The sequence below is a fragment of the Chiloscyllium punctatum genome, chromosome 49 (genome assembly GCF_047496795.1).
Source record: "Chiloscyllium punctatum isolate Juve2018m chromosome 49, sChiPun1.3, whole genome shotgun sequence".
Classification (NCBI taxonomy): Eukaryota; Metazoa; Chordata; class Chondrichthyes; order Orectolobiformes; family Hemiscylliidae; genus Chiloscyllium; species Chiloscyllium punctatum.
Window position 1 is genome coordinate 19,979,729 of NC_092787.1, and position 15,937 is coordinate 19,995,665.

At 46.6% G+C, this 15,937-nt stretch overlaps 1 protein-coding gene across 1 annotated transcript in view; it reads right to left on the minus strand.

Moving 5' to 3' along the window:
• The window catches only part of LOC140469334 (adenylate kinase isoenzyme 1-like), a 158,557-nt gene that overhangs the window by 85,881 nt on the left and 56,739 nt on the right, over window positions 1-15,937 (minus strand). The window contains exon 7 of the mRNA XM_072565750.1: window positions 2,798-2,882. Within this exon, the coding sequence (XP_072421851.1) occupies window positions 2,798-2,882 (85 nt within the window). The remainder of the gene's footprint in view (window positions 1-2,797; window positions 2,883-15,937) is intronic.

A 15,937-nucleotide genomic window follows, 5' to 3' on the forward strand; every position in this document is an offset into this window, starting at 1 on the left:
TAATCTATGATCTTTTACTATAAATTCTGTGTCTTAGGATCCTGCCCCACTAGCTACCCGATGAAGGAGCAATGCTCTGAAAGCTAGTATTCCAAATAAACCTGTTGGACTATAACCTGTTGTTGTGTGATTTTTAGCTATCTTCGGAAGGGAGATCTGCTTTCCTTACCCAATCTGGCCTACACATGACTCCAGATTCTGGTTGATTCTTAACTGCTCTCTGAAATTACCTTGCAAGCCACTCAATGACAATTAAGGGTGGTCTTTGTCATGGATGCTAACATGCTATGAAAGTGTTTTTATGAATAATTCCCAGATGGGGATGATAGAACTCAAGGCAAGAAACAGGTTTCGACCTACTGCCTATTCTCCCTGTTGTCTTGGTCAATATTTATCCCTCAACATTGCCAGTGGAGACAGAGCCGACTTTATATTCTCTCATTTTCATGTCCCATACTAATGGGCTTGCAACCATGATCTTAAGAACACCATTGAATCCCTGCAGTGTGGAAACAGGCCCTTCAGCTCAACAAGTCCATACTGACCCTCCGAAGACCAATCCCCTACCCTATTACTCCACATTTTATCCCAGACTAATGCACCCAACCTACATTTCCCTGAACTCTATGGGCAATTTAGCATGGCCAAATCACCTGACCCGCACCTCTTTGGATTGTGGGAGGAAACTGGAGCACCCAGAGGAAACCCACGGAGACGCGGGGAGAATGTGCAAACTCCACACAGAGGCTGGAGTTGAACCCGGGCCCCTGGCGCTGTGAAAATGCAGTGCTCACCACTGATCCACAATGCCCCACCCAAAAAGGATGCCCAGTGTGGGGCACATACCCTAGGCCCTGATATTAAGAGTCTCGTGCTCTAATACAACAATTAACCAAGGAACCCTGGGAACCCTAAATGCTGACTCAACAATTTACCCGGTCTGTCTGGCTCTGTTACAACTTGTAATGATGTTTTACAGCTTGCACAACACCTGATGGGAAAGAAAATACTTTGTCTCCCTTCCAATAAATACCTGGAGGTGTGGGGCATTATTCTACACTTTGTTGATAAAGTACAATCTGACACATACCCAGATTATGCAATTAAATATTTGTCATGAAATTGCCCAACAGTTACTGGGGAGTGCATGTACAGACAAGTTTCGTTCCTCACACCTTCTCTTTGAATAGAGAGATTTCAAGGGTTCAAATATAGAGTTTTCTTAAAGATTGAGCACAAATAAACATTAGATGGTCAATAGGATCTGGAAGCTTTATATACCAAGGTAATTAAACAATGGACAAGTAAGGAGAATTTTTACAAAACGTTGTTTAACCATCAGTTTGAATGCTTACCGAACACAGATTTCACATGCCTCTATCTCTGTCAGCCACAGTTTTGAAGGCATGAGGTGGGATGCAGAAAGCATTCACAGGGATAAGGATCTTCAGTTATGACAGAAGACCAAAGCATCATGGACAAATAGGGCCTTAGCTTAATATCACCCCTGAGAGTACATCACCCCCATGGGATTGCCAGACTTGGTCTTCATAGCAAAGTGCTGGATTGGGATCTGAACCCATTCAGGGGCTGGTGCTATCCACTGAGCACAGGAGAAACTATGCTGCTAGGATTGTACCATCCTGTCTGTGGCATCATAGAATCCCCACAGCAAGGAAGCAGGCCATTCAGCCCACACCAACCCTCCATAAGAGCATTCCACCCAGATCCCATCCTTCACTTCCTATGGCTAATCCAACTGACCTGCACGTCTTTGGATTGTGGGGGGAAACCCACACAGACATGGGGAGAATGTGCAAACTGCACACAGAGAGTCGCCCAAGGCGCTGTGAGACAGCAGTGCTAATCACTGAGCCACAGTGCCACAACACCTATTTGTTCTGAGTTCCTGTGACTATTCACTGCATGCATTCGTGGGCGGCACGGTGGCACAGTGGTTAGCACTGCAGCCTCACAGCGCCAGAGACCCGGGTTCAATTCCCGCCTCAGGCGACTGACTGTGTGGAGTTTGCACGTTCTCCCCGTGTCTGCGTGGGTTTCCTCCAGGTGCTCTGGTTTCCTCCCACACTCCAAAGATGTGCAAGTCAGGTGAATTGGCCATGCAAATTGCCCGTAGTGTTAGGTAAGGGGTAGATGTAGGGGTATGGGTGGGTTGCGCTTCGGCGGGGCGGTGTGGACTTGTTGGGCCGAAGGGCCTGTTTCCGCACTGTAAATCTAATCTAATCTAATGCATGCTAACGCTTGCACCAATATGGCATCAGGCACCCCCCAAGAATGCACTTCTATGCCCTGGGTGCCATCTTGGAATTCTAGGAGCTCTCAAAGTGCCCAAAAAACAGGTCCTAATAAGCTCAGTTCTTCAGGTGGACCCCAGCACTACAAACCACGCCTTGAACACTCTTAGTCAAAACAGTCCCTCTAGCTCTCTACATTAAGCAGATCACTGTCAGTTAAATTATAAAGAATATACAGGACAGTAGTAGGCCACTCGGCCTATCTAGTCCATGCTGGTGTTTGTACTCCACTGGGGTCTCCTCCCATTCCATCTGCCCAACATTCCCGGATGTGAAAGGGAATAGACATGAGGCAGAGCAATCAAAACAATGCTGTATGACGGAGGAAGAAAGAAAACAGGCTTATCTTTGCAAAAAAGCTAAATTGTTGATTAAGGAGTTGCTTCCAAGAATCCCTTCCTGTTTGGTGCTGCAACACACTTGGTTTTTCCTGTGCTACGGGTTACAGAAAGGTCGAGGAAATCCACAGAAATAAACCTCACCGTCTCTTCCTGCTGGGAACAGTCTCTTCGAGACCACAGCGTCAATGTCACTGAATATTTCATCCTCTTCACGGTCTGCGTCCAACTACAAGATAACGGGAAGTAAGAGAGGAAAAGTGAATTCAATTCTTTGCAGCAGGACAAGAGACCTCCCTTACCTGATAAACTCTCCCCAACAGCAACACATTTCACTGACATAAAATATCTCATAGGAGCATATTCATAGATAGGGCCAGTGGCACTGAGTCCAAGGTGGAAATATAAGGAGAGCTGACCAAATGATTGCAATTTCCGAAAGGAGGCAAAGAGTCGGAGAGAGGCCCGGATATCTGGTGAAGCTAGCTCATGACTGCTGACACTGAGACAAAGTGGGCGGCACGGTGGCACAGTGGTTAGCACTGCCGCCTCACAGCGCCAGAGACCCGGGTTCAATTCCCGCCTCGGGTGGAGCACCCTCTGGATGCTCCGGTTTCCTCCCACAGTCTAAAGATGTGCAGGTCAGGTGAATTGGCCATGCTAAATTGCCCGTAGTGTTAGGTAAGGGGTAAATGTAGGGGAATGGGTGGATTGTGCTTCGGCAGGGCGGTGTGGACCTGTTGTGCCGAAGGGCCTGTTTCCACACTGTAAGTAATCTAATCTAAAGTGACCCGTGTGATAGACAAGAGGCACTGAAGTAAATGTCAGATTCTTGGGGAGGTGGATGTGGATGATGCAGAACCAGGACACAGTGTAGGGGGTAACGTGAATAATTTTTAACAATCTTCATTGATGATATGAACAGATGGAGCGCACTGTGGGAAAATGTGAATAAGGATTTGAATGAGTTCTGTGGAAGAACTTAAAAATCACCCAACACCAGGTTATAGTCCAACAGGTTTATTTGGAAGCACTAGCTTTCAGAGTGCTGCTCCTTCAGCAGGTGGTTGTCTGATGAAGGAACAGCACTCCGAAAGCTAGTGCTTCCAAATAAACCTGTTGAACATAACCTGGTGTTCCTCTGCCAATTCTTTGCCCACTCACTTCACACCTCCTGTCAACGGTTTGCTCTCCTGGTCTCTTGGTTGGTATAGCACAGCGATTAGGAAGGCTAATATAAACTCACTTCTTATTGTGAGCAGAATCGAATCTAAAAGTAGGGAGGTTTTACTGCAGTTGTGCAGGGTACTAGCGCGACCATCTCTGGAGTACTGCGTATAGTTTGGTCTCCTTGTTTGAAGATGCATCAAGTGTAGTTCAGAGAAGATTCACGTGGCTTATTCCTGGGAATGAGGGGGTCCCCATGTGCCGGAATGTTGGTCATTGGAGTTTTAGAACAATGGTTCTAGATTACTTACAGTGTGGAAACAGGTCCTTCGGCCCAACAAGTCCACACTGACTCACAACCAACCCAGACCCATTCCCCTACATTTACCCCTTCACCTAACACTACAGGCAATTTACCATGGCCAATTCACCTGACCTGCGCATCTTTAGACTGTGGGAGGAAACCGGAGCACCCGGAGGAAACCCACGCAGACACGGGGAGAACGTGCAAACTCCACACAGTCAGTCGCCTGAGCCGGGAATTGAACCTGGAACCCTAGCGCTGGGAGGTAGCAGTGCTAACCACTGAGCCACCATGCCACCCCAAGAGATGGTTTTACTGAAACAGATAAGATCCCGTGGGCAATGGATGGACTAAGACGTATTGTCCTGTGGGGGAGACTAGAAATGGGGGAGGAACAGTTTAAGAACAAGAAGTCTCCCTCTGAAGATAGGGATGAGGTGACTTTTGTATTTCGGGGGGGTTGTGAACCTGTAGAATTCCCTTCTCTGGGATGAATGCTTTTCAAGGCTGAGTTTGATTTAATTTTGATGGAAAAGGGTAGGAAGGAATAATATAGAGTAGGGAGGGGGGAAACAAAGAAGTGGGGTGAGACCACAACCAGGTCAGAAATGAGCTTATTGAACAGTGGAACAGGCTCGAAGGGCCGAGAGGTCTAATCCTGCTTCTGATACTTTGTTCCTACCAACAGATGGGCCTAGAACGTTCTAGAAAGCTCTGGATCTGGGCTGAGTTAGGTGTCCTCAGCTGAAAAACTGATTTGAACTGAGTAAGGCAGGCTTTCTGTTCTAGATTGCCAACTACTGGCCCCTGCTGGAATGCCTTCACATTGCGGTTATGAGGTGGGGTCTCACCGATGGCCAGTCCAGCTGTAGCAAGGCTTCCTTACTTTTATATGCTAGCCCCCTTGTCATAAACATTCCCTCGTTCCCTTTTCTTTCATGAATTCACGGGATGTGGGAATCACTGGCTGGGTCAGCATTCCTTACCCAGCGCTAACTGCGCTCGAGAAGGTGGTGAGTTTCCTTCTGAAACCGTGGGAGTCCATGTGGTGTTGGCACATACCCCCAGTGCAGTTAGGGAAGGAGCTTCCAGGATTTTGACTCAGTGTCACTGAAGGAGCAGCGATATCGTTCCAAGTCAGGATGGTGTCTAGAACCAAAGAAAACTGGAGCTGGAGTAGGCCATTCAGCCCTTCGAACCTGCTTGCCCATTCAGTACGCTCATAGATGGTCATCCAACTCAGTTCCCTATTCCCATTTTCTCCCCATACCCTTTGATCCCTTTAGCCTTAAGGTCTATATCTAACGCCTTCTAGAAAATGTTGAATGTTTCCGCCTCAGCCACTTTCTGAGGCAGAAATTCCCACAGGCTGCCCACTCTCTGGGTGAAGATGTTTCTCCTCCCCTCAGTCTCATGACCCTGTACCTTTAGACAGTGACCCCTGCTTCTGGCTCCGAGGGAAGAGAGGAGGTTACCGTGTCCTTGGCGGGTGGGGGAGGGGGCAGATTGGAGTCTGAGCGAATTGTTGCAGTACGTCTTGTAGCCGGTACAGACTGTTGCTGGTGCTGGAGGGAGGGAGTGAATATCGAAGGTGGAGGGATATGGGGGCTGTTTGTCCTGAATTGTGCCAAATGACCTTCAGCATGAATTGAGTGCCCCATGTAACAGATGGATAGAATCCCTACAGAGGGATTCTATGATCCCTCACTATTCCTCTAAGTCTCTCTCGCTCTATCACTATCCCTCTCTCTCTCTCTCTTTCACTATCTCTCTCTCTCTATCTAATGATGGCACACAGCGCCAAGGACCCATGTTTGATTCCAGCTTTGGCCGACTGTCTGTGTGGAGTTTGCACATTCTCCCCGTGTCTGTGTGGGTTTTCTCCGGGTGCTCCGGTTTCCTCCCACAGTCCAAAGATGTGCAGGTCAGGTGAATTGGCCACGCTAAATTGCCTATAGTGTTCTGGGATGTTTAGGTTAGGTGCATTAATCAGGGGAAACGTAATGTAATAGGATAGGGGAATGGGTCTGGGTGGAATACTCTTCAGAGGGTCAGTGTGGACTTGTTGGGCCAAATGGCCTGTTTCCACACTGTAGGGATTCCATGATTTTATGATCTACCTGAGGTAGGAGGCAGCAACAGATGCAGCCAAATACTGGGGAAATCTGAAAGTAAGACAAACTGTTGTAAAAGGCTCAGTCAGTCCAGTAGTGCCTGCACGGAGAGAGACAAAGTATCAGCAACAGACTGTCAGCTTGACATGTTCTCTCTCTTCCAGTTACTGCCTGTCCCACTGAGACTTTCTGGCTACTTCTGTCTTCATGTCGAGTCACTCGATTGGGCGTCAGTCTCGCTTTTCTGTCCTGTGGTACAGCAGAGAGAATCTGGGTTCTTACCATGGAGGTTCCTCCACTCCTCACCCTCACCGCGCCACTGGCACAGACACACTTTGGATGACCAGGCACCAACGCTGCTGTGGCACTTGCTCAGCAAAGGTGGAGTGAATGGAGGGTGAAATGACCTCTCAGTGGCCCTTGGACAGGGATCAATCAGACACAGCCACCCACATCATTCCAACTGAGTAGCACCAAGCTGTAACCTCCAAAAGGAACAGTCTTTGGGAACCAGATCCCCCTCCTGTGAAGCAACAGGAACAGAATAAAGCGACAGAGTATCGCAATGTGTAGTAATGTCGGAGCTATGTCACTGGATGACGAATCCAGAGATTTAGCCTAGATTAACAACCTGAAACACATGAGTTCAAGGCAGTTGATGAATGCAATTTAGGTTAAGAAGGAATCTGTACTTTAAAATAAAGCTTGCATCATCAGTAGTGATCTTGAGGGTGAAGGCAATTGTAAAAACACAACTGGCCAACTTTGAGAAAGCAATCTGTAATCGTCATCTGGCCAACTTTTACAGATCTCCCTCATGAGGCGATGTGAGGGAAAACCTTGAGTGGTTAGGTTCCGGAAGGTTCTGCACTGGAGACTGCACTGGAGGCAGACTCATTTGTGGTTTTCAAAGGAGAATGGACAATTATTGGAAGAGAGAGAAGAGACTGCAGGGTTTTGGGACAAAGGTCGGGCACCAGGGCTTGGCGAATCATTCTTGTAAAGAGATGGCAAGGACATGAAGGGTTGAATAACTTCTACCTTCAACAAGCAACACTTCATTTCAAAGAGGAACAGGGAAGGAACCACATCCTGTGGATTAATAAGTCAAAAGGATAAGTTAGACAATGACTGCTGATGGCCCCACACACACACACACACACACACACATACACACTACAGAAAGGGGAAGGAAAATCTGTGGGCTCGTGTTTAACCAACTCACACACTGAGGTTAGGCAAGCGTGTGTGTGTGTGTGTGTGTGTGTTAGAGAGAAAGGGACTGATGTATACGTGTGTGAGAGAGACAGAGACTGATGAGAGAGAGAGAAAGGCTGGTGAGAGAGAGAGGAGGCCTGATATGTGTGTTTGTGAGAGAGAGAGAGAGAGAGACAGAGACAGACAGAGAGAGGGACTGATGAGGGGGCGATTTATCTGTGTGTGAGAGAGAGAGGGAGAGAGACAGAGAGAGAGAGAGAGAAAAAAACTGATGAGAGAGAGGAAGACTGATGTGAATGTGTGTGTGAGAGAGAGGGACTGATGTGTGTGTGTGAGAGAGAGAGAGAGAGAGAGAGAGAGAGAGAGAGAGAGAGAGAGAGAGAGAGAGAGAGACAGAGAGAAAGAGAAAGGGACTGATGTGAGAGAGAGAGAAACTGATGAGAGAGAGGAACTGATGAGAGATAGAGGGACTGATGAGAGAGAGAGAGAGAGAGAGGACTGATGTGTGTGTGTGTGTGTGTGAGAGAGAGAGAGGAACTGATGTGAGAGAGAGAGAGTGAGAGAGAGAGGGAGAGGAATTGATGAGAGAGAGAGGGACTGATGTGCGTGTGTATGAGAGAGAGAGACAGAGAGAAACGAGAAAGAGTGTGAGGACCTGGGGACAGTCACCAGCAGCTAACTGAGAGAAGGACCCTGAGAGAGATTGGAGTAACAGCAACTTAAACAAAGGAACAGCAGCTTCTTCTACAGCAGAATGCACCCACATAAGAAGCATCCCTGAGATTAATTTACAACCCTGGGAAAGCTGTTTCCAATACATTCACGGCCTCACCAATACCCTATACAGTTGTAAGAAGACTTTTCCTACTTTTAAACTCCAACCTCCCACCGATAACAGCCAACATCCCTTTTGCCTTAGTAATTACACGTTGCACCTGCAAGCTAACTTTATGTTCCCTGCTCATAAACACCCACATCCTTCTGCACTACACTTGTTGGATTTTCGCTCGATTTAGACACTACTCTGCCTTTTGATTCTTCCTACCAAACAGCATGGCCACTCACTCAACCCATCCTGGAGATTCCTTATGGCCTCAACAGCATATGTGCTCCCACCAATCCTGCCATTCAGCCCAGCACCTCTCTGCTGACAGCAATGCTCCATTTATGTTGCCTCTCCCCCTCCACACCTCACTCCATCACCATCTCCTTCTCTTCCTCCCTCCCTCATATGTTCATCCAGCCTCCACTCAAATGCTCGGTAGTCCGTTTCACATTCTCATCACTTAGAATCCCTACAGTGTGGAAGCAGGCCATTCAGCCCATCGAGTCCACAACGAACCTCCAAACAGCGTCCCACCCAGACCCACCCCTTACCCTGTAACCCTGCATCCCCCATGGATGAGCCACCTAGCCTGCAGAGTATGTTCAATTTCCCATGGCCAATCCACCCTAACCTGCACGTCTTTGGACTATGGAAGGAGACCGGAGCATACGGAGGAAATCCATGCAGACAATGTGCAAACTCCACACAGACACTCACCCGAGGCTGGAATCGAACCCGGGTCCCTGGCACTGTGAGGCAGCAGTGCTAACCACTGAACCACATGCCACCCTGTGAGGCTTGTCTTGGATTCTCTTGGGTCTGGTCTCCCTGCAAGTGGGAATATTTTCTCTACGCAATTGACCAAACCCTTCTCTAACCTTAAAGATGCCTATCACAATAGCCCTCAGTAGTCAATATAAAGGAACTCCAGTCTTCCTGACCACTATAACCTCTCGATTATCACATAATTCTGGTAAAGCTTCCACACAGCTTCTCTTGCTGCCTCTATCTCCTCTTTTTCTTCAATTACAGAAGACCAGAATTGTGTAGAGTGCTCACTGCAGCCTAACCATGGTTCTGTACAAGTTAACGCAGCATAATTTCTTTTCAAACCTGTCAGATTTTGATACAGTGTTCTGTTTGATGGCCTTGTTAATCCGTGTCACAACCTTTCGTGATGTATATCACAGAACTCGCAGTTTCTTGGCCCATTTTCCAATGGTCACACGGTCTCAATCTTCCACATCACACTCATCTACAGTATGTTGGAATCCATTTGCCAATTCTGCATGTTTATTAATGTCTTCCTGTATTTTAGAGTCTTAAAGATGTACAGCATGGAGCACACCCTTCGGTCCAATTCGTCCATGTTGACCAGATATCCTAACCCAATCTAGTCCCATTTGCCAGCAATTAGAACTCTTAATTGTAGATTTTTATTGAATTCAAATTCTACCATCTGTTGTGGCGGGATTCGAACCTGGGGTCCCCAGATAATTACCCGGGTCTCTAGGTTAATAGTCCAGCAACATTACCACTTGGCCAACGCCTCCCCTACATGTTCAAGAGCATTCCAAATCGTAGGTAGAAAGACTCTTCCTCACATATCCCGTGAATCTCTTGCTCAAAACCTTAAATCCCTGTCACTTAGTCTTTGTGTCATCAGCTTATAGGAACAGCTTATATTGCCCTCTCTACATCATCCAAACCTATCATCATCTGCTACACTTCTATCAAATTTCTCAACTTCCTTTACCCCAGAGAGAACCACCCCAAACCTGAACCAAAATCCCTGAATCCCTGCAACCGTACTGGTCAATCAGAAATCAAACAGGCTCAGTGAAAACAGAATATCTCTCCTCATGGAGAAATCTTCATAGTTGATTCAATCAATTTCAAGCTGAGACTGTCCACTAACAGGATTAGGCTTTAGAATTTTTTTTCCCTTACTTCATTCACAAGGAACAGGCATTGCTGGCTGAGCCAGTATTAATTGCCCAGAGGGTAGTTAAGAATCGACCACGTTGTTGTGGGTCTGGACTTATAAAATGGCAGATTCACTTCCTTATAGGGCAGTGGTGAACCAGATGAGTTTTGACATCAAATGCTAATGGTTTGGTCATCATTCAACTTTTAATCACAGATCCTCATTAGTAAATTCAAATGCCTTTAGCCCGAAATTCTGGTTTAACAAGGAAGCTTGTCAAATGGAAAATAAACAAAATAATACCCATTTAATCTGGGCAGGAACTTAATGAATTGATTCACTGTTTGTCCTTGGCACTGATTGCTTTGTATATGTAACAGGCTACAAGTTGGAACAGTTCAGAGTTCAACAGAAAACTGGACCGATTCCCAATTCTAATGCAGATACGGGTTCATGATAGAAGGAGACACAGATATTTTAATACAATAATACAGGCTGTACAGTGTTCTTTCACTCTGCACCTCAGGCTGAAATAAATCCATAGAGGCCGATATTCTGTCACCAGGTCCCCCTTTACTTACACATAGAGAGGCCTTGACACTAGTCCAGCTCCATCAAAACCAGCTCCCAGAGTGAACAGGATGTCTGACACACCTTATCTTATCTGTCAGTCAAGGCTCCCTCATTGGACCCGATTAACAACCCCAACAGGGAACTCTTATTCTAAGGTGTCCAGCTGGCTAACCCCTTTACAATCACTACACTGAGCGTCCTATCTCTGCATCTTCTCTGTAGCCTTTGGTTCCCAAGCCTAAGTTTCTGGGTTTTTTTTGTCCCAAACTTGCTGACTGTTACAAAAAGACAGAAAGAAGAAAACTTTAATCACAGCAAATTAAAACGTTGAACAAAGTCAGTCCTCGGAGTGTATGCTAACTGTCATGATGGAATGGCATGTTTTGACTTTCCAATGGTTCCTTAATTCCAGGCATTGTTCCCATGACACTGAGTTGGTGTACAATGCTTGCTTGTGGTGCAGCAGTCATGAACCCATCTCTGAGCTGGGAGCCCAGTTTCAAGTCCCATCTGCTGCAAAGGTGTGCAATAACATCTCTAAACAGATTGATTAGAAAACATCTATAAGGCACACGTGTGTCACGATAAGCACATCCCACTAGATGTCACTCCTGACTCAGTGGTTAACGTTCTCACCTGTGTCAAAATGTTTTGGGTTCAAAACCCACATCAGAAAATTCAGTCTAAATGTGAGACTGACACTTCAGTGCTCTACTGAGGGGGGTGCTGCACTGTTGAAAAGCAAATTATAAATATGGGCTTTATCAATCCTCTCAGCTTGATAGAAGTGATGTTATTGTAGTTTTTAAAGAAATATAGAAATCTGGCAAATATTTATCCTTGGGCCAACTTGGACTTGAAAATGACAAGGAACATTTGTGCCTGACAGGTGGTAGGTAATGACCATCTCCAATAAGAGAGAATCCAAACATTGCTGTTTGACATTCAATGGTATTAACATCACTAAATCTCCTACCATCAACATCTTTGGGGGTTACCATTGACCAGAAACTGAACTGGACTATGCATATGAACACAATGGTTCCAATAGCCCATCATCTACAAGGCCCAAGTCAGGAGTGCGCTGGAATACTGCCCACCTGTCCTGGATGGGGGCAGTCCCAACAACACTCAAGAACCTGGACCCAATGCAGGACACAATGGCCCACTTGATTGGCATCACGTTCACAAACACTCATTTTCTCCTCAGTAGCAGCAGTGTGCACCATCTACGATGTATTACAGAAATACACCAGTGCACCTCAGACAGCACCTTCCAAACCCATGACCACTTCCATCTAGAAGGACAAGAGCAACAGATATAGGGGAACACCTCCAAGGTTCCCCTCCAAGCCACTCACCATCCTGACTCGGAAATACAATCGCTGTTCCTTCTAAATCCTGGAAGTCCTTCCCTAATAGCATTGACATGTTGTGGTTCTACCTTACAGCAGGTGGACTGCAGTGGTTCAAGAAGGTCACAGGTTGCCTTCATTAGTGATAATGTGAAGTGGGTCTAGTGGTGGATATGCCTTTATCCATTTACGTCCCTGACCTAAGGAGAACCATCCACCTCGCCCCCCTTAAAACCCAACCTTCAACTGAGTTTCTGACCAACCTGCTAATCATTCTCTTTTCCCCTGCAACAGCCAGACATTTCAGTAACTGCAGCTATGGTTGTAAAGCACTTTGAGACACTCGGAGGTCGAGAAAGGTGCTATATAATTGAAAGTTCTTCCTATTTGCTCTTGAGTGGAATTGTGTTTCTCCTTCATTGGGTTGTGTGTTGAGTGATGGGACAGACACGGCAGTGAGGAATACATCTCAATGCTGTTGAACCAAAGGGCTGACATAAGAGGGAAACGGTTCCCGCTACTCTTTTCCTGTGCAATGCTGTAACAGCAGCCTGAATTCAAATTATTCTTTATTAGGTTAAAAGAAAAACAGCTAATCGATTCCTGGCATTGTTTGTCCTTGAATCAAAGCCTGTAAGCTTTCAAGACAGAGACAGAAATAAAATCTCTGTAACCTACTGTCCCTTAGCAACCGGAGCCTGAACCTACACAATCATCTGAGGCAGCGAAGGGTGAATGATTCTTCCCGGAGACAAGAGAGGAAGGTGAAACAAAGAGAAAATGTCAATGAGGTGAACACTTCTCAGGTTTGAAGATGGGTAGCTGTTGTATGAAATGCTAATTGGATGATTCACACAGACATCTCGACAGAAGGTCAGCAACAAAATATTGTCAGACGTCTTCAGCTGGCTCAAGATGGAGATGGAGAGCGTTTGCCTCTGTTCATCGCCTCTGCCATGTTGTCAACCTCCCTCTCTCGCTCTGCCTGATGTTCTTTTCATGAATCTCAACAACTACTGGGCCTTTCTTTCCTGGCTGTGTGTTAATTTTCTGAACGGCCTGCACATCTAGAAACTCCATTTCTAGACAGGCCTGATATCACACGTGCAAAAAAATGCCACATCTGCGTACCAGGTACTTATCTCGGAACAGACCCGGTCTCTGTTGTTGTGGTTTCTCTCCGTGACCTGTAACGACACTAGCGTCTAACATCCCCCCTTTTAGAGTTGTTATTACCGATTTAAACAAAACATGCATCCAGTCTCCCTGCTATCAGAAGGATGTCGTGAAACTTGAAAGGGTTCAGAAAAGATTTACAAGGATGTTACCAGGGTTGGAGGGTGTGAGCTATAGGGAGCGGCTGAACAGGCTGGGGCTGTTTTCCCTGGAGCGTTGGAGGCTGAGGGGTGATCTTATAGAGGTTTATAACATCATGAGGGGCATGGATAGGATAAATAGACAAGGTCTTTTCCCTGGGGTGGGGGAGTCCACAACTAGAGGGTGTAGGTTTAGGGTGAGAGGGGTAAGATATAAAAGGGACCTAAAAGGCAACATTTTCACACAGAAGGTGGTACATGTATGAAATGAGCAGCCAGAGGAAGCTGGTACAAATACAACATTTAAAAGTTGGGTATATGAATTGGAAGGGTTTAGAAGGATATGGACCGGGTGCTGGCAGGTGGGACTAGATTGGGTTGGGATATCTGGTTGGCATGTACGAGTTGGACTGAAGGGTCTGTTTCTGTGCTGTACATCTCGATGACTCTATGACTTCATTTCCCAACCCAATATTTTTAAGTCTTGACAAAGCAGGAGGAAACCAAATGGATGGGGGAGGCAGAGGGAAAACTGAACATCAAAAAATATTTGGGTACGTGTGGATAGAGGCATGTTTAAAATATTTTAGAAATGCATTTATTTGGCAGAGTTCTAAAAGTAAAGAAAGCCAATGAGCCACAATGAAGCCAGGGTCCCTGGGTAATTATTTGCAGACCCATGACAAGGTGCCATGATTGGGATTACGGGGAGATTGAGGAGACGGTGTTGTTGGTATTGAGCCAATCTGACACTCACCTTCTCGAGCAGGCATTCCCCTCACCCTCACTCACCCTAGCCCCCCATAACAAAATCAGGTTGTAATCCTGATGGAAAGCCATCATTCCTGACACATTAACTGCTCATGGAACTGGCACAATGAACCAATGCTGAGCTTCCATTTCTATGGCTTCAGTATCAGGTAGGCTCAAGGTCGAAGGTTTATCACCGTGCAGTTCCTCCCATCTGAGTCCAATGTCACAAGCCTTTGCTGACCAAAAGCAGTTGATGTATTGACCACCGTCACTGTTAGCATTCTGCTAACAGTCGCCATGGTCACCATTGTCTCACCAGAGAGAGACTGGCGCTGGTTTAACCTGAGGGTCGCCACACCTAATGCTGAATTGAATGATTTATTGTCACGTGTACTTAGGGAAAATACAACGAAAAGCTTTAACTCTTGCACCATTTTGAACTTAAAAATAAAAAGATATATAAATAAAGAGAGTCCAACTTTGTTCTTTATCTGCTGCCCCATTGCTGACAGGAATCTCACTCTGAGCCAATAAAGCCACCATTACTGCAGCCACGTTGCCACGTCGACAGGATTCCCGCTGCAGTCACCACCTCCCCGCTGTCAGAGTCCCGGTAACAACTCACAACTCTGAAGTGATGTAGCTGCCAGCTCACCAGGCCTCCCCACCAGGAGTCGGGCCCACAACGCTGCTGCCACTACTAAAGTTGTCTCTGAAGCTGCTACCACCGAGAGTCTCACTCGGACCCCGTCGAAGATGCCTTCCTAGCTCTTCAGGACCCCGTCACCGCCGATGCTGCCGTGACCGAGCCCTTCAAGTCAAAGCAAAAACGGGAAAAAGAGAAACAAAGAAAAGAAGAAAAAAAGAAAACTGGACGCAGCGGACGAGCCTGGGCTCGGGAGCCTCAGAGCGGCCTACTCCGCCGGTGCCCTCTTGGGTACTTGAGCAAGGAGAGAGGGTGAGGAGAGCCCTTCGTGGTAACCCCAGCTGGTGCAGGAATTAAACCCACACTGGTGGCATCAATTTTGAGAATGTGGCACTGGAAAAGCAGAGCAGGTCAGGCAGCATCCTAGGGGCTGGAGAATCGATGTTTCAGCCATAAGGCCCATTCTGCTAAATATACACACTTGGCTACTAGTTTTCACTTGCTGTTGGAACTTGGATATCACTGCCTGGGCCAGTATTTGTTTCCTGTCCCTAATAGTGCTTGCGCAGGTCATTGTGAGCTGCCTTCTTGAACCGCTGACGTCTATAGGATGTTGATCCACTTACTGGGCTGTTAGAAAGGGAGTTCCAGGGTTTTGACCCAGCACCAGTGAAGTGATATCGCTCCAAAGCACAATGCTGGAGGGGAATTTGCAGATGGTGGGAATACAATGTGCCTTGCTGCTCTTGTCCTTTTCGAGGGTAAAGGCTATGCGCTTGGGGAGTACTATTAAAAGATCCTTGGCAAATTGTACGTACCCTGTCTTCTCTCCAACGAGGTGCAGCTGGTGTGGGCTGAGTTAAAGCAGTGGATTGGAACTTTGATTATCAGATGGGCTTGTTACAACTTTGTAAGAATAGGACTGGAAGAATGCCACAATTCTTTGGCCTCCTGTGGTTCCCAAACTAACTACCTCAGTTGTCATGAGCTCGGTCAGAAAAACTTCTTTCAATAAATACTCGTGTTCCAGATAATGTGTTGCATGCACCTCTGTGCTTAACATCAGAATGGGGTAGGACTTTGTG